At 43.9% G+C, this 25,760-nt stretch overlaps 3 protein-coding genes across 6 annotated transcripts; 1 reads left to right on the forward strand and 2 right to left on the reverse strand.

Moving 5' to 3' along the window:
* Positions 1–10: 10 nt before the first annotated feature.
* Positions 11–8,564, reverse strand: KARS1 (lysyl-tRNA synthetase 1). 2 transcript variants are annotated; one of them, XM_057383059.1, is made up of 14 exons: positions 8,397–8,564; positions 7,568–7,712; positions 7,196–7,361; positions 6,717–6,810; positions 6,202–6,388; positions 5,822–5,947; positions 4,966–5,085; positions 4,598–4,760; positions 4,326–4,499; positions 3,493–3,578; positions 2,614–2,699; positions 2,181–2,307; positions 431–574; positions 11–189 (listed from the first exon to the last, which is right to left on the reverse strand). In XM_057383059.1, exons 1-14 carry the CDS (start codon positions 8,450–8,452, stop codon positions 112–114), a joined length of 1,752 nt encoding a protein of 583 aa, XP_057239042.1. In that variant the 5' UTR covers positions 8,453–8,564; the 3' UTR covers positions 11–111. The 2 variants fall into 2 exon arrangements, with proteins under 2 accessions (XP_057239042.1, XP_057239041.1); XM_057383058.1 differs by lacking the exon at positions 8,397–8,564 and adding an exon at positions 8,206–8,371.
* Positions 8,565–8,723: 159 nt separating this feature from the next.
* On the forward strand, positions 8,724–12,639 carry TERF2IP (TERF2 interacting protein). The gene is made up of 3 exons (XM_057383063.1): positions 8,724–9,249; positions 9,362–9,438; positions 10,040–12,639. The coding sequence occupies exons 1-3, from the start codon at positions 8,763–8,765 to the stop codon at positions 10,481–10,483; spliced, it is 1,008 nt and encodes a 335-aa protein (XP_057239046.1). The 5' UTR covers positions 8,724–8,762; the 3' UTR covers positions 10,484–12,639.
* A 1,380-nt stretch (positions 12,640–14,019) lies between these two features.
* Positions 14,020–19,771, reverse strand: LOC130583599 (carbohydrate sulfotransferase 4-like). 3 transcript variants are annotated; one of them, XM_057383060.1, is made up of 2 exons: positions 19,725–19,771; positions 14,020–15,688 (listed from the first exon to the last, which is right to left on the reverse strand). In XM_057383060.1, the coding sequence occupies exons 1-2, from the start codon at positions 19,763–19,765 to the stop codon at positions 14,497–14,499; spliced, it is 1,233 nt and encodes a 410-aa protein (XP_057239043.1). In that variant the 5' UTR covers positions 19,766–19,771; the 3' UTR covers positions 14,020–14,496. The 3 variants fall into 3 exon arrangements, with proteins under 3 accessions (XP_057239043.1, XP_057239044.1, XP_057239045.1); XM_057383061.1 differs by having other exon boundaries at positions 19,555–19,764; XM_057383062.1 differs by lacking the exon at positions 19,725–19,771 and adding an exon at positions 18,299–18,366.
* Between the last annotated feature and the right edge of the window lie 5,989 nt (positions 19,772–25,760).

The raw sequence follows: 25,760 nt of genomic DNA on the forward strand, positions 1-25,760 counted from the left end.
CGAGTGCAGAGAAAGCTGCCTTTATTGAAGGTATGCGGCGCTCCGAAGCTCAAACGCAGGAGCCCTCGCCACGCGGGCTTCACGCGGAGGTGCCCGCGGCGGTCTGGAGCCTCACACAGAAGTGCCCTCGGCGGGCTGCGCCTCCTTCTTGCTGTCCTCCGGTTTCATGGCGGGGAAGAGCAGCACCTCCTGCGAACAGCAACAGCGTCAGCGGCCGCGCCGACCGGCAACGCCACATCTCGTGCGCTGCTCTCGCGAGAGCGGCCCGGGCTGCGCTGCTCGGCCGCGCGCCAAGGAGCTGTGCCCGGGTGGGATYCGCGGCTTAGAAGAATCTCGCACTGCTGCACTGTCTGCACTGGCTTCGTCAGACACAGCCAGCTTTGCAGAATCCAATTCCCCGTTCTCTGACATAACCACTGCTAATGCTCACCTTGATGTTATTGGAATCTGTAAGGAACATGGTCAAGCGATCAATTCCCATGCCCCAGCCAGCTGTTGGAGGAAGACCATACTCCAGTGCCGTGCAGAAGTTTTCATCAATAAACATGGCTTCATCATCACCTGCAGCTTTTGCCTAAACGAGGGAATTAAAACGTGGCTTGTAGAGAGCTGGACAGCACCGCTCCTGCTAACCCCTACCAAAAAGGAGGAATACTGCTATTTGTAGCTGCCGTACAACCGATGAAACCAAAGGCCAATTAGCAGTGCAAATGACTAATGGATGAAGGAACCTCAGCACACAGAGAACTCTGGAGCTCTACATTCAATTTCTTTCTGCCCTGTAAGTCTCCTACTTTGATAAAGGCCCAGGCTCTTCACTTCAGTAAAAGCCATCTTTCAGAGCCATATGGCAGCAGATGATAGAATGAATTGCTTTAAAAAGCTTATCAGGTTCTTCATTGCTAGCAACCCCCTATCAACATTTGCTGAAACAACAAAGGCGGGTAATTGCTTGAATCATTGGTAGCTGCTTCGTGAACTAATGCTTTTTTTCCTCTCAAATAGGAAGACTAAAACACCGTACACTGAGATGGTAACTAATGCACCTGACCCTGACAGTCTCCACGTGACAAAAGCCATAATAATAAAAATACAGATTAGTCAGCCATCTCAAATTTTGAAACTGACAATAATAAGTGTCGGAACAACAGCAAACATTTCTGCTCACAGTTTCAAGGAAGACGTTGCAAAGACCGTTATGGCATATTTTTCTCCCTAAAATCATGAAATGCAAACTATCATCCTTCATCTCAGTCTCTACCCATTAAATACATACACCATAACATTAAATTTTTAGGCTAATTTTCAATCGATACGTACAATCGTGCCTACAAAGTTTGGCTATAATCAGGAGAGCACTGCAGCAAGTACATAGACAACAGACCAAAAATTAAAGACACCTGTAATATTATTCATTCTGACAGAACATCTTCAAACACATTTTCAAGTTAGTTAGTTAACATAAATCTATTCTCCTGGCTTTGACAATTGTTTAAACCTCTCAGGCACCCTGAAGCCATTAGAAAGAGTATGAAGAACAGGAATCTATTTCTGCAGACTGCATCATTTGATCTCAGTCATGTGTGGCCAAACATGCATTCCTGGATGTGTATACCAAATTAATACCAAAATGAGTTACGGTCACTCCTTTCCAAGGCTTACATAGAGAAATCTAGTAGTACAAATTTGCAAGCCTAACAGTTCCTAATCTGCACCTCTATCCTGTAAGTCAATTTAAAATATTAGTTAACTCTGTTCAGGATATTAAGCTACCTCTTACACAGCATTCAAACTCTTACTGGACATGAAAATTTGTTTAAGAACCTACAAGTATGATGTTGTGTAACTACATACTTACCTGGGGGAAAAACCCTATTTGCACATTTGTGTTTTTCCAGTTTAGTACTTTGGGTGGAATAAAAGGGAAGATATTCCGAGACAAAGTTGCACCAAAAAGCCTAATCAACAGCAGTGTTTGAACTTGTTCACCTTAGAGAGCAAGGTTCCTTTGAAAAGGAACTGAATTGTAATGACAGGCTTCCACTTSAATGAAAAACACTTGCTCAAAGTAATAGCAACTCTTTTCAGCAGTAGGTACAAATGACAGATTTGGAAGAGACACAGGAAATACTCTTTACTTACATACCTGTATTATACTCACTATCAACAAGACACTATACCTTGGCCTGATCCTCAAAAAGCTGACGCTGTCGGACAGGATCGTTAAGTTCTGTGTATGCATTGCACACTTCCTTTTTCATTACAAAGAGTTCAAAGCGTTCTGTTAGTCCCGGAAGAGAACGATGCCTATGTGAAGACAAAACAGACATACCCTACAATAAACACGCATAGAGAAGCAAATGGCACATACATTTCTTAGGGGCACTGCTCACACTTAGCACTAACAGCTATCAAAACTTCAAGGTACTAAGCAATTTAAACCTCTTCTCTGGATGATGGGTTTCACAGCTCAGGAACCAATGTCTATATTGGTTTGTGTCAGAATTCACAAACTTGTACACAACATTAAAATCTCTGTTTTCACATATGTAACTTTTTTCTTTCATAAGGTAGAATTCTGAGTTACACACTGATTGTGTGTCATGCTCTTACCATTTGGCAAGAGGACTCATGACCTGTGGGTGATCACAGATGAATGTAGGGTTGATACAAGTGACTTCCAGGAATTCACCAACTAACTGGAAAAACAAACACAAAACAAGGTAGGGTTAATGCAAGTGACTTCCAGGAATTTACCAACTAACTGGGAGAAAAACAATGTTGGGTTGATAAAATGACTTCCAGCAATTCACCAGCTAACTGGGAAAACAAAAGTGAAACAACTATGCAGTGTACAATTATGCACTTTCCTAGCACTGCCTTCACCAAGCATCTTAATTTTCTCTCTTCGCTACAGAAGAAAGTACCAGAAATATGAAGAGTTTCCTAAGTATTTATGGTCATGGCAATGTCTTGATCAACAGAGTGTGTGTATCCTTGTCAGGTAAGAAAAATGACACAGCAAAAACTGTATAATGATTCAATTTGCACATTACAACAAGGGCCAATAGGAAAAGCATCAAAAGAATAGCTATCAGACAATATTTGGGTACAAAGGAATTCAGCTGACAGAACGATAGGGTATGCTTGCCCTTTTGGTCAGCTACATACTGAAGCATACATCTCACAGACAAAACTGACCTAAATAAAGCAGATCTGTTTTAACCATAATAGACCATTTATCCAACTAAAATCCCCTAGTGCTCAAGACACAGGTAAACTACTTTAAGCAGACATAGGTAAACTACTTTTTGGTGCAGACAATATAAAAGACAATTTTGATACAGCAAATTTTCTCACTGTAATACAGTAGTAACTCAAATGCACTGCAGCATGTTTTTCCAGATGCAGCTGAACCTCTTTGAAGCGACTTCTGTTGATACAGAGAGATCCTGAAAGCAATCAGGATTATAAAAATCAACCTTTGCTTACTTTGTCAAGAAGCCTGGCTGTTGTCCTGGGAGGTGGACATTCAACATTTCTCTCCACACAAAGGTTGTCAAAGAACCTGCGAGTTTCTGAAATTGCAGACAAAAATTAAAACAGACACCCCAGCAACCATTTTTTGTTCTTAATAGATCCTTCAACGTGTCTTAGAGCGACTGGTAAGATCTCAATGGTAGATATCATGGAAAACATGAGCTTAAATATCACTCTACAGAAAGTGTTTGGTTTTAATTGTTTGCAGTAAAATAGGAGTAATTTTATGCTCCAGAAACTTGACAAGAGTTAAGCACAACACCACATAAGTACTGGACATTATTTGGGGGGTGGGGCAGATGGAGGAGGGAATGGAGGACAAGTATATAGTATACTATAAAGTATACTATAAAGCATGTGAACTTGTTTTCTTATGTCTCTTAGTTCCAGGAATAAACAGCACATTTTAAGAAAGCCCCAAATAATCATACACCCAAGCTACAACTGCAGGCATGGAAACTCAATTGCACACAAAAGGAGAAATAAGAAATAAAAAGTCAGATCTCTTTAACAGATCAAGAACTCGGTACATCATGCCTTTTGAGTATATTCATTCACACATATTCAACAGAGGAAAAGGCAAAAGAGTCTGATCCTGCCAAAGGCAGCAAGGAATAAAGTCTTCTTTCTGGACTTAGGTAAACCAACAAAATCAGAAGAAAGTAATCCCACGTGTTAGCACTACCTCAAAAAAAGCAACTAACAGACTGCAGCCTGAGAACTTGCAACCTTTTGCCTGCTTTCTTTAAGGAAAAAATACAGGACATTCATACTCAGCATCTAACCTTCAGTTTCAAAACACTCAGTTGAAGGAAATTTCACTCCTAGGACCTTTTCCAGATCATACACCATGCTAATTCGCCGGAAGGGAGGGGTAAAATCTATCTCATAGGCCTGTCCATCTTGACCATCTGGATGGTAAGTGATCTTGTAACTCCCAGTAATATGTTTCACCATCCCTACAAAAGAAACGTGAGGTTCAGAAGAAGAGTATGCCACATAATAAGAAATCTTCCAGAGTTCCTTACTCTTTTTTTAACAATATTGAATACATCACCTGAAAGCAAATTCTCTGTAATTTCCATTAAGTCGTGGTAGTCTGCATAAGCCATATAGAATTCACAAGTTGTGAACTCAGGGTTGTGAGTCAAATCAATTCCTTCATTCCGGAACTGACGCCCAATTTCATATACTCTGTCCAGACCACCAACCACCAACATCTAAACAAAACGAAATTCTAGTAAACACACTTTCTCAAAAGAACTTAAGAGAGCCCAAACACGTGCAACTGCAAAACAACTTCATAAAYCTCATTCATGAGACAAGTCCACCTTTCTTCAAGAATATTCCTTATTTTAGCTACACTTGCTTTTTTTAAAACAGTTTGAGGAATATAGGCTTAGCCATGAGTGGCTTGAATTTTACCTTATGGTAAAGTTCTGGAGCAATTCTCATATATAAATTCATATCCAATTCATTGTGGTATGTGATAAATGGTTTTGCCACGGCTCCACCTGGAATTACGTTCATCATAGGAGTTTCAACCTGTAACAAGAAAAAAAAATGCCTTGTTTTCATGAAATCAGTTTCCAAACCAGAACTGCATAGATCAAGAAAACAGCTAGTTGTGATGAAAAATCTGTATTACACTTACTGTTACACATTCCAGTATATGAAAATTCTGAACAAATGTGCACTTTTTTCATGCAGTCAATAATAACAAATTACTTAATTTATCTGTTGCTATGAAGAGTCGTTCATATTTTCTGCAAATGTGAACCTACTGGATTCATGTTATCAAAGCCAGGAACAGCACTGTGGCATTATCGCAAAATCCTCTCTATGGCGCWGAAAATGAAATTCAACAAAGCCAAGTCCAGTTTCCTGAACCTGGATCAGCACAATCCAATTCTGCCTACAGTAAGTAAAACTGGCTTTTACCTCCAGAGGCAAAACAGCATTTCAAAGATGTTGTTTCCACCTTGATTTACTGAAATACGGAAAGGACAGCAGTAGATTGGTTTATTACCTTGACAAAAGGTACCCAAGCCATAACCTCACCAACTGATGAATAATCTCAACTTCAAGAAGAGAGGAAAGGAATTGCTCCCATTAGATCAAACTGATAAAACACATCATGCTGAGGTTATTATTGTCAGTTCTGTGAGCACTTTGTATATGAGGCTGAATACAAAACATCCTTGAAGTTGAGAAATTGTGAGAAATTGTAAGCACGTTCAGTATGCTGAGGGAAGTAAACAAGTAAACACTGATGTCTTACCTCAAGGAAGCCCAATTCATCTAGAAAGTTACGAAGATAAGTGATGATCTTTGCACGGGTTATAAATTTCTGCCTCACATAATCATTAAGAATTAAATCCAAGTATCTCTGACGATACCTAGTTTCCTGAAAAGAACATGTATCTTTAGAACAAACTAGATAAAATGTTATGCCAAAYAAAAAAATACCGAAACAAAACGAATATTCCTTTGCTCACCGATAATACCAGCAGGTATCAAAGGTCATCTATTCAGAACTGTCTGTGGCATTCTTGCCCATGGCAGGGGTGTTGAAATTAAATGATATTTAAGGTCCCTTCCAACCCAAACCGTTCTATGATCTGTCCAATTGCCTTCAAAACTGACAGGTATGACAAATACCTTATCTTTGAGGCCAAAATGAAGATGAGGCAACATATGCAGGCATGGAGATAACAGAGTGATTTCATAAGGAATAATACTCAGTTCCCCTTTCTTTGTTTTCCCAGGATTCCCCTCTACACCAATAATGTCCCCACGACGCAGCTTGTTGTTAACACGGAAATACTCTTCCTCAGATTTGTAGAGGCTGTAATCACAAAACAAATGTAAGCATGTTTGTTTAAAATTCAATATTCCAAACTGTTGTCAAGTGTCTCGCATGACAAAATCCATTAAAAAAAAATACACATACACACACACACGTGTGTGTGTGTGTGTGTGTGTGTGTGTGTGTGTGTGTGCATGCGTGTGTGTCTGAAAGATATTTTAACAGGGAATTCAACCGCAACATCTGAAGCAAAACATTACCTGGCTACCTAAGCCAAAACACAGATGAAACAGAATACTCAAATACAGCTATCTAGATCTCAGAGTACAGTGCAGTTTAGAACTCTACAGGAAACACCTCTACTTACCTGGAATTCGCCATGACCTGCAACTTGACTCCTTCACCACGAACATCATAGAAAATCAGTTTCCCTCCAGCAGCACGCTTTGCATGGATTCGACCTAAATATCAAAGCAGGCTAGACATCAGGAAAGGAGACCCTAGCCAAAAAGATACAGGGGCAAAAGCCACAGTACTATCACTTAGACAAAGCATTATCAGCTCTGAACTATTCACTAACTGTGAAAGACAAGCAGTCAAGTCTCAATATGAAAACCACTGCAGGAAAGACCATAAAAACTTTGGGTCCTGGAGCCCATGTTACAATCCGATCTTGTTGCAAGGGATGTTGCACAGGTCCTCAGTCCGAAGGATTTATCCTTAATAGTTTAACATTGCTACAGTCTCCATGACTGAGTAACAGAGATCAGCAAAACTCAAAAATGACCAACCCAGCAATAAAAGCAGCTAAGACTACATTTTTCTGTAGGCCAGATAAGCCTTTACCTGCCACTCTCACTGTAACATCCGTCAGGTGGTCTCCCGGCTTCAGGTGACTGTACTTGTCTATAAAATCTGAGAGAGATAACTCAACATGGAACTTGTGGGGATAGGGATCTTCATTTGTGCCCTTAAGCTGCTGGACTGCATGGCTACGGATCTTGTAGTATTGCTGTCAGCAGAAACAAACAAAATCAAATTATTTTATTAGAATCTGAAAGTATATTATAGGCTGAGAATTAAACTGCAGCTGCCCTGAGGCAAGAATATACATCTCTCCCCTTTGAACCATTTAATTACCCATAAATAAAAAAATCAAATGCCAGTCAGTAAGATTTATTCACAGAACATCGAATAAGCATGGGTCCAGATTCTCACATTTGGATCCAAGCTTTCCTCATCAGCACCAACGTTATCCTCAGAAGTCAAGGAAGGCTTATTTGAATGCTTTTCACTCTGCTCTTTCTGCTTTGCCTCTTTTTCAGCTGTTTTTCTCTCAGCCTTTAAACGTCTCTTCAGCTCACTGAAAAAAAAGAACGAAACCGTTTGCAGCAAGTACTCTGTTACTTCTACAGAAAAACGACTGGCAGGATTCTGCTAAAATTTAACTGCACAAATAACCCTGTCACTTCCCTTGCTCTTCCCAATAGTCAAAATAATTCTCAAGCACGTTTAAACATTTCCTATTTTCAACCCCTTCAGTTCATCCTGTACGATACAAATACTCAGAGAACGTGAAAGCGAAAGTAAACGCCGTTTAGACAGACCTTGAGAATGTATGCCTACGTCCCTCAAGGAGTTGCCGCACTCCATTGTATCCGTAAGAGCCTAGGAGCCCTATGCAGCGCCTAAGTGAAACAAGGCAAACTTCCCGAGAAATAACGTAGAGCTCCCGAAGCCACCTTGGCGGTCCAGCCTGTTCCCCCACGGCCCTCAGGCTCCTGCCGCGCTGCTGACCCCGCCTTCCAGGATTCCACAAGGAAAGAAGCGGGCAAAGCCATACGCAAAGCACCGACCTGCTTTGGTCATGAAGCGCCTGCTGCCATCGAAGCGCGGGCGCTGCCCTCCAGACGCAGCTGCGGAGCCGCGCAGCGCCGGGGCTCAGCATAGCGCTCCGAGAGGTGCCTTGGCGGAGACACGCACCGGGTCAGCTGGACACACTTCACCTCCCCGTCCCGGCCCCACCTGACCACCCGCCCACCCTCACTTTTTGCTGAGGTGCGTCTCCGCGGCCTCGCACTCGCGTGCCGTCGCCGTCGCCATCTCCCCGCTGCCGGCACCGCCACCGCCCTTCCGGCTTTCTACGCCTGCGCACGCGGCGATGGCGGGCGGCCGGGCCGGGGCGGCGATGGCGGCGGGCGGATCTGGGGCGGCGGGCGGAACAGGGGCGGCGATGGCGGCGGGCGGAACAGGGGCGGCGATGGCGGCGGGCGGAACAGGGGCGGCGATGGCGGCGGGCGGAACAGGGGCGGCGGGCGGATCTGGGGCGGCGGGCGGAACAGGGGCGGCGATGGCGGCGGGCGGAACAGGGGCGGCGGGCGGAACAGGGGCGGCGGGCGGATCTGGAGCGGCGATGGCGGGCGGCCGGGCCGGGGCAGTGCGGTCCCGGTCGCTGTTCCTGTGGGATAACGGGCGCCCTATGCGGTTCTACCTGCGGCCCGGTCAGGCCAAGATGCGCCTGGCGCCGCTATTGCTGGCGGGCGGCGGGCAGCTGTGCTATGTGCTGGAGCCAGGGGCCGTGCTCCTGGCGCAGCCCGGCGAGGCGGCTCCCAACGGGGCCATCTCAACGGAGTATGTGACGGAGTGCGTGGAGCGCAACCAGCGGCTGCCACTGGAGCCCTTCCGGCTGCCTGCCGCGCCGCCTGCCGCTGCCCCGCCCGACCGCCTGGCCTTCACGGAAGCAGAGGATGCGGCGCTGCTGCAGGCGGTGCGCGGCCAGAGGACGGTGCGGGTGCACGGCTGTGCGCTATGGATTGAGCTGGAGCGGAGGGGCCTGACGCGGCACAGCTGGCAGGCCATGCGTGACCGCTTCCTGCGGCACCTACGGCCGCGGCTCTGGGGTGAGCGGGGAGCACAGCGGCGGGGGAGGGTTGCGAGGGGCGCGATGGCGGCAAGGAGCGTGGGCCCGGGCCCCGCTGAGGCCCGGCAGACTAAGCCTTCGTGTTTCCGCAGAGCCCCCGCAGACGGACGATCCCACGCAGATAAGAGGCCTGTTCGCGGCAGCTAATCGGGAGTTCGAAACCACGGAGGTGAACGGCCGGGGCCAACCTGGGTAGCAGCCGTGCTGCTGCAGCCGCCGCTGCGCGAACAGGAAGGAACAGACCTTCCCTGGTTTGACGGCACAACAGAAGCTCACGATTAACACATGAATGACTTTAACGCCGATATCTCTTCTACCGTGTCTTAACGGGAGCTTCCAGTGAGCTGTCACTTACGTGGGTTGTGATAAATAGTGCCTCGCTGGTGCATTTTTTCTTAACTTGATTCCTGCCCTAATTAATACTAGGAGGTTTATGTGATGGGGGTTGTCACGTTAAATGCTGTATTGGCAAATGGAAGTCATCCTGAACCTGACAAAAATCGTTCCTTCAGTTACATCAACCCACACTTTTGCCTTTTATGTTTAGTTTGTTCAAATTCTTCCTTACAGATCRTGGTTTTCTGTGATCATGTACAATTTCATTAACAGATACGGCTTCACTTCAGTGACTAGCTTTTGATATGCTAGTAATTTCTGAGGTTTTATATACTGTAGAGTCAGAGTGGAAGGTGGTTGGTTGCAGTGGTAAAAAAAGATGTTTGCCAGAAAATATCATGTCTAATTGGTGACTCCTCTTTTCTTACTGTTAGTCAGAAAGTGACTCTTCAGATGCTGCAGAAGAACTTTCTACACAAGCTGGAGTGGGAAGGTCCCCAGGAGAAACAGCATCTGCTCTGAAAACTGGACCAGAGAACTCTGCTTCCCCTGACATTCAATTAGAAAGACAAGAAAGACCAAAAAGCGCTGCTTCTGCTTCCGGTGTGGTGGGACAAATAGTAAAAACTATGGAGTACTTCATGGAGCAATTTGCTGTGGACCTATTCACTGTTACACAGGCGTTTCTGAAAAACAGTGGTGATGTGCAAGCTACCTCATACTTTCTGCAGACAGGGCACCGCTTGGATGGGTACCCTGTGTGGAGCAGAGAGGATGATTTAGAATTGCAAAAGGATGATGAACATGTCAGAAATGAATTGATAGCAAAATTTGGAGCTGAAAATGTAGCAAAGCGAATAGTATTTAGGGAAAGTTAGCAAGAGGACATGACAGATCTAGTACTGTTGCGTGAATTTAATAGTCATTTCAGAAGCACGATAAAAAATTTGATCAATGTTCTGAAGTTTCCAAAATGCTTTATAGTATTTTTTTTTATTTAGAAGGCAAATTTTGCATCTCTGTGGATCTAAGAGGTGCACCTGCTTTAATCCAAGCAACGTTACACTTGTATCAGGCCATGTGTTTTAACCAGGAAAAATACACCAGCTTCTAGGACTATGTGTACCAGTTGAGGTTAGGAGATAAAAGTTAAGAAAGAATAATCAGCATTTATGTATCTATCACCTAAGTTGTGCCTGAGAGAGAACACCATCKCTAGGAGACAGTCATAATCTGAAACGCTCAGTACTTTTAGCCTGAAACTGTGGTCTGGTCATTTATTTTAATATTATTTGAAGTGAGTCCTAAAAATGGGGAATTCATTCTTTTGGTGAAGTAAAATGGGCTGGTAAAAGCCCTTAAGTGGGTTTTTTTTTTGTTGGTTTTTTTTTTTTTTCTTTTTTGTTTTGTTTTGTTTTGGGGTTTTTTTGGGGGCGGGTGGTTTGCTTTGGTCTTCTTTTGGGTTTTCACACAATCACACAGAATCACTAGGGTTGGAAGAGACCTTTAAGATCTTCAAGTCCAACCCATGCCCTAGCACCTCAACTAAAGCATGGCAGCGCCTCAACTAACCCATGACATTTTTTGGTGGTTTTTTTTTTTTTGTTTTGGTGTTCTCAATTTTGATTTTGGGGGGTATTTTTCCTTGCTGTTTTTTCTTTCTCCTGACAGCAGACCTGTCACCTTGTGCAGCCTAGAATTCCCATTCTAGTTTGGGCAGTATACACATCTTAGCAGCACCATAGTCTTGCATTTCAATGGTCTTATTTAATTAAACTGCTCTAGAATTCAAAGTGAGAGGCAGAACACACTAAATAGCTGCAATATAAAATGATCAGACTTACTATATCTTTTTGTAATTCTAAGTGACTCTTGGTTTAAGAGTGAGTTTGTCTTACTGTGGCAATAGACTAAGAAGGAAAGCAGACTTCTGAGTCCACATAGAGTGTTTTTATCTTTGCAGAGCCATATGGACACATTGTTTAACGCTGAGAATCTTTCCATATGCACTCGGTGCACTCCGCAGTGTAGGAGCTAAGACGCAAAGATCAAGGTTTACCCAAGGTTGCCCTTTTTCGTCTGTTAACATCTGAAAGGCATTGCTTATCTACAGATTCGCTTGCTTGTGCAGGCAAATGGGTGTAGTCACTTTTTACCAAGTAAAAACCTGGAGGACCCAGAAATATGGTTCTTCTGGTTCCACCTTTTCCCATGATAAAAATGTTTTCTCTGCTTTCTCTTACACACAACACAGTTACGCTCTTTTTGACATGCTGGATATAGTTTGGTTTTCCATGTTTGTATCGGGTTCCTGTAGTATCACGAAAGTTCAGGAGGGTTTTTTTTGTAGCTCAAAGAACAATGCAAGTTTCTTTGTATTATTGCCTGGAGCAGCAATATTTGTATACCTGGAAAAATTAGCAAAGTGGCAATGCACATAAAAGAGCTTTGAGTTAACAATTCTACAGCCAGAAATTCTGGGTTTGCAAGCTATTGTCTGGAATTTGAGTATTTCCTGTTTGCTTTTTTCTGGAGTTAGCCAGCCTTCATCACAATCAATTAATTTCTTTCATAACCAGAGTTACCAGTGAGAAACATTGTATGCACTAGGTTGAAGAGCAACCAACAAGAATACCACAGAGTAAGCTTTTAAATGTCCTTTTGACTAGAGACTTCTCCATCTTACAGTTTACTGGTGTAAAAACAGAGTTTATTCTTCGAAACTTATACAATGTAAACTTACTGTTTGTTTCTAAACAGACTTCTGTGATCTTTATTTTATGCATGTGCCAAAGGTCGTAGTCAKAGTTTTACATGTCATCATCAGCATCTTGAAATTTTGGGGCCTTTTTATTGGGCTTTCTTATTGTTCCTCCAGAAGTATTTTAAGTTGCCTTTGCTCACATTAACACAACTTTAAATTTTCATGTGACCAGACTGGCAAGACTTTGCTGTTCCCAGAAAAAAAGTATTACAAATTGTTGTATTGAGGAAACATACCTAAAGGATTGTAATAAAGATATACTGAAATCAACTATCCTGCATTTTCTCTGATTAAGCTTAGAAAGCAGAAGGTAATTTTCAGAACAATACATTAAGAAAATGCATCGTATGTTACTTTTACGTCATTTTTTTACCGACTGAAAATACTGTGAAGGTTTTTGTTCAGGTGATCGTTTGATACACGAAATTGATCGAATCCACTGAAAACAAGTATTTATAATAAAACTTAAGCCAGTCAAGCTGACAATGGTAAATGTAGAGATAACTAGCAATTTTTAGGGCAGCATTCGAAATAATCTATTTCTGCTCTGAATCTGACTTCTTGGCACTTAAAGTAGGAAGCTCTTTACTATAACTTCAGTAAGAAGGGGCTTTTAGCTGCTTTTAATTGAATATGTTGAGGTCTGTTTTAAAGGGACTATAAAGAAAAACAGTGGCTGTGTGCTTCTGTGGCCGTACAACTACTTCTCTGTCAGCTTGCCTGCTTCAAGTTTCTGTAAACAGTGTAAAGGAACATACCTTGCTTTCAGTGAACTTTCCACCATGATGCCAGTGCTGCCTGCTCAGCATGGATTTTGTGATTAAACCAGATCCCTAGTAATGAGACTTATCTCCGTAATACAATATCCCACCCTTTTCAGTGATTAGGGSTTTAGCTCTAGGAATATAGATATCCATATTGCCAAGCTAGCAAGTGATCTGTAGATGTGCATTCAAGGGGCTCTGCAGTTTGCACATGAAAGAGAATGTTCAGAAAGAGATATTTGTAGACATTTCACTCCTCCCCAAGTTTGGTGCTGAGTTTTTCTCCTTTTCTTCTGAAACACTATTAAAACTAGGTAAAAACAATTCTGCTGTTTGGGTTTGAGCTATATATTCTCACTTGAGGTGGAAAAATGGCATAGTCCATGAAACATACTTTTTTGTGCTCTGTGACAAGAAATAGTCTCACCAAATATTTCAAAAGGATAACTTCCTGATCTTTTCTTGGCTTCTGTCCACTCCTATAAACCCATCTTCCCAGTTCCAGTATTTATGCCATTGGAATCTGTGTCCTTACATTGTCTTTAGGATCTCAACCTTAGCATGAATTCTTCTGCCACACATGTGGACTGTGGGTATTCCCAGGGAAATAACCTTTCGTGGGTTTGAAAGCTAGAAGACAGAATTATTTCAGCTAAAAAATAAACAGATTCATATAATCCCAAAAATGGTTTCCAACATGAAAAGCCAGGAGTTTTTCTTTTCAACAATAGCAGGTTTATTCCATTTTCCCATTATACAGTAAGTGAACACAAACATTTCCCCAACTTTGCCACCAAGGCTGGATACCGAGACACATGAGTGGAACAAAAGGAAAACTGGACTTGAAAAAAAAACCAAAAAACAAAAAAAAAAAAAAAACCAAGACAAAACCCAACATCTTTCCAGAAACCAAATGTCTGGTCATCCTTGTGTCTTTCCTGGCACTATGTATCCTGTGTGGCAGCATGACAAATAATGTTCTCTTTATTCAGCTTCCTTTTATATTTCCTCTTCCTTTGCAGTGCAGTTGCTCCCTGTGGTTTCCCTCGTTTTCAGCTGGTGGTCTTGTGTGGGGTTTGAACTCTGCTATCTGGTCCTACTCCTTTGGTATGCTGTATGCTCCAACCTAAACATAATTAATTTGGAAAACAAACTTGCATTACTTTAGCCTCCATTGTGGCTGAGTCTCCAGGGGTCTTGGAGAGTGATCCAGTACTGCTGAGAGCTCTCCTGAATGGAGTCAGGGTTCTTGTATTACTTGTCCTTGCATCCATGCACATCCATGCATACACTCTACACTTCCTACACTCTACACTTCCTACACCTCTGTCCTCTTTGGCTTCAGTTCTGCACTATGCAGCCCTCAGAGAGTAGGCTTAGAGACCAGCTTTTCTGCCTTCAGAATTTGATACTCAGAGGAGTTCTGCGCAAACAAAAGATCCAAAGACATATTTTTCTGCTCTTCTTCAGACTCAACAAGCCGGTAGCCCAACAAGTCCATCGCATCTTTGCACACCTTTTGCACTTTTTCTATTTTCTGGAAGGGAACTGTCTTCCTCCAGGCCTGGGATACTCTCAGTGCATCTCTTGACCCAATATCAAAGGCCTGTGCTCCATGACCCTTCCCATGGGTGATGTTGTGGACCCATTTCTGAAGCTCTGGTGTGAAATGGAGTTCTGCAAACCTATACATCTGAGCAGCCCTTGCTAGCGGGTCTCTGACAATGTCTTCATAGCGAACAAGCAGGTACCGGTCTTTCAGGAAGCTGGGAATGGCTTGACTTCCTGCCTTGTATATCTCAACATGGCTTTTGCAGATTACTTGCATTGTGTTGTAGGGCCCCATTTCTCCCTTTGTCTTCTGAGACCCCACAACAATGTTACTGTCACGTTTCAGGTCTGCCATTGTATTCTCTCGAGATCTGAACACAGCCCGAGGATCTCGTACCAAGTGAATGATTCTGAGGTTCAGGGATGGATCAGTGAGAAGGGGATAGAGAACTTTCAGGTCAAAGAACCGAACTTCCTTGATGGCAACATGGCTATAGGTTTTACAGGCTTCTTCCACCTTGCTGAATGGGTACTTGCCACAGATTGTTTTGCAATTGCCTGCAGTGATTATGTCACTGCGACTGAATGAGTCACAGGCAGGTGGGGAGCACAAGGCTCGGCTTGTCTCCCACTGAAATAAATCAGACTTTTTCTTTTGGCTGGACATATAAGCATCAAACACAGACATGTCACACAGAAAGACAGACCTGACTAAGTCCCGAACTGCCATGTGTAAGACTTTGGCACTGTTCTGGTACATCTTAACCCAAACATGCCATGCGGGCTCCATCAAGTAGAAGACACTGGGATGCTGGCTGAAGATTTGTCCAGTGAAGGAAGATCCTGACCGCCAGGATGAGAGAATGAGGATGTGGACAGGAGAAGGTTTTTCTTCTGTGTGGGGGTTGTTGCTGCAGGGTAGGAAGTGGATCAGAAAGAAGGACAGAACTACCAGGGTCAGGAGCRCCTGCACTCTTCTAGACTTCATCATGATTGCAAGGGACCTGCAGAGACAGAGGAAGTTCAGCATCACRAGATGATGAAAAAGGCAGGATGTGGTGCATCGGGCTCCCATGCATCTCTCTGCAGGTACAGGGTTTGGGAAAGCTGCCACRCTACTAGTGACACTGTGACAACCACTGCACCAGGTGTCTTCGCAAAGAATGTAAGTGCTGTAGAGCTGAAGGTTTTCTGCAGCAAAACCACTGTTTGGTAGTAAGTCATTATAATATAGTCTTAGAAGATACTGAAAGCTTGCCTGCACTTTTATCAAAGTTTAAGAGCTAGGTGAATGCACTGAAATAAGTCCATGCACACAAATGTGTACTTCACGTACACAAATCCCTGCAAACAATCCTGGCAATTTTTATGAAGGAAAGATGCAAACCACCAATTTTTGTGGAGAATTCAACAGTTCCCTATTGTTACTTTTAAACACCTACTCTGACCAGCATTTACAATTGCTTTCATGCCAAAATGCTATAAACATACAATATAGGTTGCAATTTGTTTTGATTATATTCTTTTTGAAATTTCAGAAAACATCTATTGTCACCACAGGCAAAACTTTGCATACCAAAGGAAGAAGCTTGGCACTGTAATAAATCCAAGCACAGCAATCTCTCCTCCCCGGACAGAGCTTTGTAAGCAATTTTGCTAGAAAGTCCCACAAGGTCTTTTCCATCTTTGTGCAGGCAGGCTTACCTGTCCCACCAACCCCATTCTGAGCCTAACTCCTTTTTAAGGACTGTCTCCTGCTACCATCCCCTCCAACCCCATTCATCCTATAGGTCTTTTATTAATTGAGGTACAATAGAATGTGCTAGTTGAGCTCAAAGGTCTACCCAAAGCCGGCTCCTTGTTTTGTACGCTAAACCTCTCTTCTGCCTGTGGAGGATGACTGACTTATTGGAAAATGTCTAATAATTTTCATGCCACATGCTGGGGACATGGCATAAAAATGCCACGGGGAAAATTCATAGCCTGAATACCAGCTGGCACGGGAATCTGCAGGAAGTACACCACTGAAGATGGATCTGAGGCAGAAAGGATTAATTTATGTGTTACAAAGCACATTTAAGCATACTTTGCCAACTACTCCTGTCTTGTGCGCTCTCCTTCTGTCCCCCAGCAGTGCCCAACTGTGCCTCAAATGCAGGTGGATGTCCCCAGCGTTGGCTGCCCCTGGAGTCAGGCTCCTTGGGCACCACTGAAGCCCAGGCAGCATGGAGTTCTCCCCATCACCATCTGTCAGGTTGGCATTTCAGCTGTGCCACAGCAGAGACAGAGCCTTCTTGCTAGTGCAAATGCTTTATATTTTCCAAGGTGAACTAAAAATGAAAAGCTTTTCTGGTTCTTAGTCATGGTCTGTCCTTCCAGGGAAATCCAGGGAAAGACAGGACAGAGAGAAAGGGGCCTTTAGGGCAAGATGTTAATCCTCTTGGCCAGACTAGAATCTGAACCCAGGTCCTTATAGCTTTGTACACTTCTTTTGTGCAGTCCACAATTGCATGGGACTCGAGCAGCCACGCCTGTGCCGAGCAGCAGCTCCCCTATTTAAGCAGCAGAGACATGAAATGGGACTCGACCAGCTGCAATGCAGACACTGCTTCCTYGCTATATGTTTGCCAAATCATCTGTGTCCACATTTATTATGAATGTTCCCAAAGTTTCTCTAACCTCCTCCTTATGCCTGCCTCAATTTTCCTCTGCAACAGCGCTTTCAGACTAATTTTGCATGGGGGTGCCTTCTCCCATGATTTCAGTTCCTCTAGTACTGATGTTTTAGATTTTCAGGTGCAGCCACTGCTGCTAACCAACTAGGAACAGTAGTAACCTGTCCCTCCAACATAAATTGGGTTGTTTATCTAAGCTACCTGTTGTGCATTTGTGTTGAGCTTAGAGTTTATAAACCAGAAATTATAATTTCTCAGAATGAGGACAATACTCAGCCCGATGGGTAAGCCTGGCTGCTGTCAATATAGGTGGCAATTCATATCACAATATGAATTTTACTTCAGTAATGTCTAGCAAGGATGGGGCTGTGCATTTAGTGAGGGAACCACATAATTTTGGTCTCCTGGAAAAGAAGCCCTCATTTTTTTTTTTTGGTTACACAAATGGCCTGTAGTGTTCAGGTCTGACAAGGAGCTGAATCAGGCTGATATTTGGACCAACCCTAGGAAGAGCTGCAAACAAAGACTGTTGTAAAAATAAGTCATACCTCAGCTTCCTCCTTGCAAATGAATACAAGCAGTGTTTACCAAAAGTCCTGGCTTCCAAATGAACTTTGATGATATCACTTCCATCTGGCACCGCTAATACTGTCATTCTAACTCCTAACAGAGTTCCTGGAATATAGCCAGAAGCTCTTAATTGAGAAAAACTCTGTTGAGCAGACATGAACAATGGCATGAAGACACCCAGGAAGATTTAAAACCATAGAAATAGTTGTGTCTTTCTAAACCTACATGTGAATTGACTGAGTGTGAGAATGGAATCAGGTTGGGTTTTTTTCAGGAAACAAGGGTGTGCTTTTATCTTGAGTCAAATCAGGGTGGGGTAGCTGGATGTTTTAGACATTTCACAAAGTTACTACGTTTGCTGGAAATTACCTTGCGTGAGACCACAGTTTCAACAGCTTCTTCACTCTTTTGTAAGAAATAGTGATAATTGTTGCCCTCACAAGTCTGTTCCAGAGAGAATAGAAGGACTGAAATGAGTTGGGCACCTGAAGAACTGGAGTAAAAGCAGCATCATACTACGCTATCGATCATAATTCCCTAATATGACGGAAATACTAATTACATAATCTTATTTTTCACCACTGTATTTCTCAATCATGGCAGCTGGGATGTTTCTAAACTAAGGTCTCAAGCTTACCCACATTTTCTCTACAGGAAGCATCCGGACTCACCAGTGACTGAGTTAATTTCATATCACAAAAGTAAAAATATGAAACTCTCATTGAGCTGCCAAGATCAGCCCAGAATGATTGAAACAATCTCAGCTGCAGAACAAGAAAAGCACATTCTTACTGTGTGCTAACAGTGAGATGAGCCAGGATTTGGCTGAGAGCAGAAAGAACTGCAAGAACCTCAGGGCACAAAAGGTGCAATATTGAAACTACTGAAAAATACAACAATCCAGTGTCACCATGTTAGAGTCTGTCACAGCAAAAGTATGAGAACGCTGCCTGACCAGCTGGAGTCTCAAAAAAAAAAAAAAAAAAAAAAAAAAAAAAAAAAAAAAAAAAAAAAAAAAAGGAGAGCCATATGCTTTTCCAGAAACACGCAGGGACCTTGGAAAAACTTGATCCTGGCAAAGAGCAAGCATTATAGAAAGCAGCAAGAAGCAGCCCAAGGGAAATGTATCTATAAAACATATTCAACATTGGGCCCCATGTCCCCACATCACAGACATTGGTTGAACTTGTGCATGTCTGTGGCAGGTGTGAGACAGTTACAGCCTAAAACACCTTGTGCTGTGCAAATTAATGTCAAGTGCTCTGCCAGTCTGAGGGAGTTTTCCAGACCTGTACAGTATAGCAATGAGGATCTGGTGCCAGGGAAGTCCCACTCACTGATCTTTGATGGCACTGGTGGTTGCTCATTGTTTTTTCAAATGCTGTTTCAAATTGGGCTGGTTGGTTTCTGCAGAATTAGAAGTCATCTGCCCATTCAGAGATGAGCAGCTGGTACCACTGTCACTAGTGGGAAAAGCTGAGTAGGGGCACTGAGAAGACAGTCTGGAGAAGCAGGAACTATCCTCTAAGCCAGACCCACAATTTCTGTCTGCAGAAAAAACTGTCACAATTTGCTGACATCAAGAGCATCCACACTAGATACCAAGAAATGATTGGAAATCTCACCTTAACAAGTCCTCTTCAAGCACTGACCAGATTCAAGCAAAGTTGCCCTCACACACGTTCACAGCTGTGGTACACACGCCTCCAGGCAGTCACACGAACAACTGTGTATTCATGTGCTGGTGCTCTGCCTTCATGCTGTGCTCTCATACACACATGTATTCAGCTCTTACCTACACCTGTGCCTGCCCCTTCCTGTCCCMTTCGTGTACATCCCAGCTCTGAGACTGATCTACACTGCCCGCCTACTCTGACCAGCCTGCAACTAGAAAACTCCACCCTGCACTCAGCACAAAGTACAGGAATAGCAGTTTCCTGCAGGGATGTGAATGACCAGGCGCTGCTAATAAAGGAGCAGGCCCAGAAAGTTCATGAAGGAGACAGAGAGACACTTTTAACTCTTGTTACAAGCCCCAAAGCAGACGGCTTCCTGTAAAACCAGGAACAGGGATGTCTGTGAAGTGTCAGAACAAACGACAAACAAGAACTCTGGCTGCAAGGAGGACCAGCTTGCCCACCATGAATGCAGAGATAGGGTATATTTTCCTACTATTGCTCTGTCTGCTTGTCGTGTTGTCAGCAGATACAGATTCACATGAAATAATTTTGACTCTTCCCTGTCTGTACTTTGCTTGAATGAAATATTGGGGACTGGGAAAGAAAATGGTGTGAAAGGACAAGCCGTGAAAGGAGCAGCAGGACTTGGCCTGTTAATGATTCACGAGGGTGCTGGAGCTGCAGTGGGGCTGTGCCAGGTAGGGTAGCAAAACAAGGCAGCACTGGGCTCAAGAGAAATACTTCCACACAGAGACAGTTGTTTTGGGTCATTTCCATTTCAGATCTCATAGATTCTGTCACACAGTCTGGAGGGATACAGACCTCTTAATTGTGTCCTCTGTTCCTAAGGACCTGACTGCTGCTCTCAGGACAAGAAGAATATAGGAGACAGCAAAAGGAAAAACCTGGACAAGGCTAGTCCTTCCAGCAGGAGGGACAATCTGAATGGGGCAGGTCATGTTCCCTTTCACTTGCTGCATTGCAAACACAGATGGTCAAGCCCTGGTAACTCTGGGCTGGGAAACAAAGTGAGAAGTTGGCAGTGGTCCAGGTAGGGCCCTGTGGAGAACYATGCAATGTTCAGTGCAACTTGGATTTCCACTATGTGTTCCCAAGGCCCGCACTTGACACCTGTACCTGTAGGAAGGATTTAGCTGTATGTCATTGGGTGTTAGAAAATCTTCGTAAAGGCCACTTAAGCAGCTCTTTCTGAAGCATTCTTTTCCTCCCTGGCCAACAGCTGCATGAACAGAGATGCATAAAAACTTCTGTTTCAGCTGTATGTAGTTTGCCCAAGATATACTGATCCTTTGGCATCAATATATAGTCTTTGTGACAGCACTGACTGCTGTGCAGTCATTTTGTCAAAGGGTTGAGCAGATGTTTCCACTTTTATAGATACCACATTTTAATTATTTGTGTGAGCTTTTCAGAAGGAAGTCTCTGTGACATGAGCAGTTGCACAGAGGAGGAAAATGTGCTCTTCCTTGGATTTGAGATTTGGGAGAGAAAACTGGTCTGGCACACTGTGTTTCCTGAGACCTGCACATTGTGACACTTGAAGGAGGAAACCTCTGGCTCCTGAACAACAATCATGCTCCCTGTATGTCTGACTCAAAAGCATTTATGACGCACAGCAGAAGCATACAGGGCAGAGCAATCCCAATCACAAATATAGACCATGTGGCACATGGACTGGTGTCAGCCCTAAGAAGGACTTGGAGGTGTTTGTGGACAGAAAGCTTGACATGAGCCAGCCATGTGTTCTGAGTGCCCAGCCATGTCCTGAGCTCTGTGTCACCAGCAGTGTGGACAACAGGACAAGAGAGGGGATTCTTCCTCTTTGTTCTGATGAGACCCCACCAGGAATATTGCATCCAACTCTGGTATCCTCAGTACAGGAAAGACACGGGCCTGTTCCAGTGGGTCCAGAGAATGACAGATTTCTATTTTCTACCCTCTCTCTGGGCACTCAGACAAGTGAGCTCTGTGAAATGTCCATGCAATCATACTTTCTATTTCTTACACCCTGAAGAAATAAGCAATATATACTGTGGTTCCCGGCATGCATAAACATATCACACCTGACCCAGTGCAGCAGCAACAGAAATAGGCTGAAGAGTAATGGCAGTGGTATAGACTAGAATTTAACTCCACACTGTAGAAGTCTCTCAGCCTGAGGGTATGTTTTTGATAGCTGGGAATAGATGGGCAAACCAGGCATACCTATGGCAGCGAACCCAGCTCAGATGTAATGTTTGACTAACCACATGTCCTGTCTTCTGTCATCAGCTAGAGCAGATGCCTAGGGAAGAGAACAAGGAAAACATTTCCTCCCTGAAGCCAGGGATCTGGGGTATGTGATTCACCTCTCTGAATGTAGATGTCCAAAATCAGATAGAGAGAGATGCCCGGGAAGCTCCTATTTCTTCCTGTTGGGTGTGACAGGGTGAGTGGACACAGAAACTATCTAAAATCAGTTCGGATCAAGCTTGTATTCACATTCTATAGCACCTAAACTTTTTTTATTCACTTTTCCAGTCTTGTTTTTAACTCAGATACTTTTGGCATCAACAGGATTTCTTGACAATATGGACATGTTTGGCTGTGTGTTTTGAGAGCTACTTTCCTCAGCTGTGAACCTACATATGAGAACTGTATTTGGTATAATCACAGTTTTTTTGGTTGGTTTTGTTTTTTGGTTTTTTTTGTTGTTTGTTTTTTTTTTTTTTTTAATCAAGAGACACAATGAGTAATTTCTTCCTATTTGCAGTCATCAAGCTTTACAATTTTTTAATATTTGCTCTTATATGCCCTGTAGAACACAACTCATACCAGGCTGATATCTAAAGCAGCTCATGGGAATCATGCTGTGAAAGTCTCCATCACTTTCAGGTATGTGATGGGATAGTTCACATTTTCTGCATCCCAAAGGCATGACACTGGAAAGCTGCTGTAAGAGTCAGTGCTGTGACTATGCACTGATGAAGGTTTCCCTTTCAAAGCAGAGGGAGTTCAGTTGTTTTCTCTCTGACACCTCTAAATCTGTAGGGAAAAGATGAAAATTTATGGCTTTGCAAGACTGAGTGGAGACAAAGCTGCAATTCGGCTGCTCACACAAGGGCTATGCATGGTCTCCTGTGCTGATCTCCTGGATTTGAGTACTGCAATGTAGTGTTTTGAAATGCACAGGGAAATCCCTGCTCCTTGCAATAAAGGAACTTGACAGTAATCTACAAGTCTCCATGTCAATTGCTTATAACTGTCATTGGGATGAAGGCAACAGAAAGAACTGTGCTTTGAGGAAAGAGCCTTTTTTGATAGGGATGCCATATACGGTCACCCTGCTTGCTTTAGAAATCATTATTCAGAGGAGGGAAAGAAAATGCAGCAGTGAGGGAAGCTCCAGAATGCATAGGAGCAGAGGTGCAATGCCTGTGCTAAATTCCAGTCAGAGCAAGTTCTTTCTGAGCCAGAGCAGATCTTGACCCATATGCCTTCCAGAACAAGAAAACATGAGACTGATGACTGATATGATGTTCTATATGGAGACATCCCTCCAAGGACAGGCTGGTGTGCTCCTGCACTCAAGTTGGTGTGGCTTTTCCCTTGTGTTTAAGTTTTAAAGTTATATTTTTATGTAGAAGCAGTTTGAGATATGAATGTGATAGGATTCAGATGTGTCTGAATTGGCACATAAGAACCCAAAGTTGTACTAAGCAATAGCAAAGATAGTGGCCGATGTCCTCTCTCTCTCACCCTCGCACAGCTGCAGTATCATTTATTGTCTTACTTACAATGCAGTACTCTAATATAAAGTGGTGGGGGAACAGGCAGTCTAAAACCAGAAATCAGCAGAGGAATTGAAGCTTGGAGCAGAACAGCTAGTTTAAGAGTTGAGAAAAACAACAGCAAAGCAAACCTGAAGCATACATAGCCCATGCAATGCACTGGAGTGCAGAAGACCCTGTGCTAGCACCAACTGCATCTCTAAGGCACCCAGGAAATAAGTCATTCAGACTGGCTGACAACACCTCTTTGCTTTGGCAAAGCTTCAAGGAACACTGACCCAAGACAAATAAGGAAACCAAAGACAATAGATGACAAAGCAAAGGGGTGGTACAGACTTGGTCTCCCAGCACTGCGGGAGGCCATGCCAGACAGCCTAACTTTCCTCCTAATGAGGAAGATCCCGGTTCTTCTGCTCCTCAGGAGGCTCTCCTAGTGGTGGGGACTGAGGGTGAAGGCTAGTGTAGAACATATAACCTTCATCTTGTTCTGTCTGGTTGTTAAGCTTAGCTATCCTGGTAGGTGCCTTCTAGTGACTGGAACTCTGCTGAGGATGTATCTTGCATGGCTGTCCCATTGATAGCATGACTTTGACCATGCTAAGCCTTCCTTCTCCTGCAGAGCTCCTCTAAACTCTCACACTCTGGTTTGCAAAATCCCTCCCAGTCACCTCAAATAAGCACTGTCTTCCAGTCCACTTGTGCCACCTCCTCTTACATCCCCGGTTTCTCCCTAGCCACTTCTCATGCTTGTGGAAACCTATATGTGCCTTACTTTGCCATGCATCTGGGTAATACTACCAGAGCAGGTCAGCTCCTTTGGCCTCTGACATAYCAGCACACCCTGTGAGAACAAGGTTACGTCCTAGGCCTCACGTACAAAGTTCTTCACCAACACCTTCCCTTAGAGTTGCATCACCCATGCAATGCTCAAGCCTCATCTGAGTTCCCGGAAAGTCTGGACTCTGGTTCACCAGGGCTTCCACCATCATTCCCAGACTGCTTCCATCCTGGGTCCAGATCAGTGAAAAACTCATCTTCCCTTGCAGGTATACAGCATGGCTACATGATGGCAGAGAGCAGGCTAGTACAAACAGGTTCTTGCAGCCAAAGGCCATAGCCCCAGGGCAGGAAGACCCTCAGGGATCCCTCTGGTCTACAGCCTGGCTACTAGAAGAGGGAATGGTGAGGCTATGGCCAGGAGCTAGGCTTTATTTGGATTCCTAAAGCACCTGGGGAAGCTGATGGCCTCATTGCTGGCAGGTGCAGTTTGTCCCAGCTTGCCTGAAGTGCCCGTTACCCTGTCTGGGTTGAACCCTACTGCCAGCCCCTTTAGAAGCTGAGGACTAGTACACTTCACCTGCATTGCCCATAAGCCAAGAAGTTCCTTCCTTTCCCAAGAAGGGCACTAGGCAGGAGGTTGCCTCCTTGCGTAGGTCCCCATGTCTGAGGCAGATCACCCTAATCCTAGACATGGCCAGCCTACAGCATACCAAAAGCCTGTGCCAGGGTATACCACTGTGCTTCCCAGCTAAGACAGGGAGGATGGCTATGGATTGGTGTGTGAGCTAGCACAGGCAGGATGCAGGAACAACCACAAATCCACAGATGAAATGCAGAGTAAGTTTATTTCTTTACCTCACCAACCAGGGTATCCTCAAGGCAAGACCCAGGCAGAGGCACACAAACAGGCATGCCAGCACTGTGGAGTCTGGTACATGCTCAAGGATCACCAAACCTGCTGTTTTCACAGGTGTGTCAAGGATTATTACAGTTTACCACTGAGATTTACCACAGCACAGCAGGAATGTCAAGCAAGTTCAATGGGGTGGTTCTATCACAGGCCTATGTTATCTAAACACAGACATACCACTTATCAAACACACAAGACTAAAGAACAATTAGTATAATGTATGTGTTTTTCTACTGCTCATCTGCAAGAYACTTGAATGCCTTTACAATACTCCTTGCCAATCTTCCCTTATTTTCCCATAACCAGTCATAAGGGCATTGAGAGAGTTCTGCTAAAGCTCTGCAGACCTTGTCTGAGCATCCCCGAAGAGCAGCTTCAGAACTGTTTCTTGACTTCTTCCTTGGTCTCGGCGCTGAAGGGTTTTTTTTTGGCACAATGTACCCCCAGACTCCATCTTAGGCTAGTTTGTATGGCTGGCAGGGTGCTCTAGGCTACGCCCATGCTATGACGCAAAGCATCCCTGAGTATAATACCTGAAAAATGATACCAGCACCTTTGTGGTTTAATGCTAGTTTGCGATTGCATCAGGGAAAACCTAGGTGTGGTCAAAAGGCAGTGTTATGTTTGCAAAAGATGGAAATGGAGGATTTGACCTTGAGAAATCTAAATAT

This window comes from Malurus melanocephalus, unplaced genomic scaffold (assembly GCF_030028575.1).
Source record: "Malurus melanocephalus ecotype Western Australia unplaced genomic scaffold, MMel_1.1 scaffold_605, whole genome shotgun sequence".
Classification (NCBI taxonomy): domain Eukaryota; kingdom Metazoa; phylum Chordata; class Aves; order Passeriformes; family Maluridae; genus Malurus; species Malurus melanocephalus.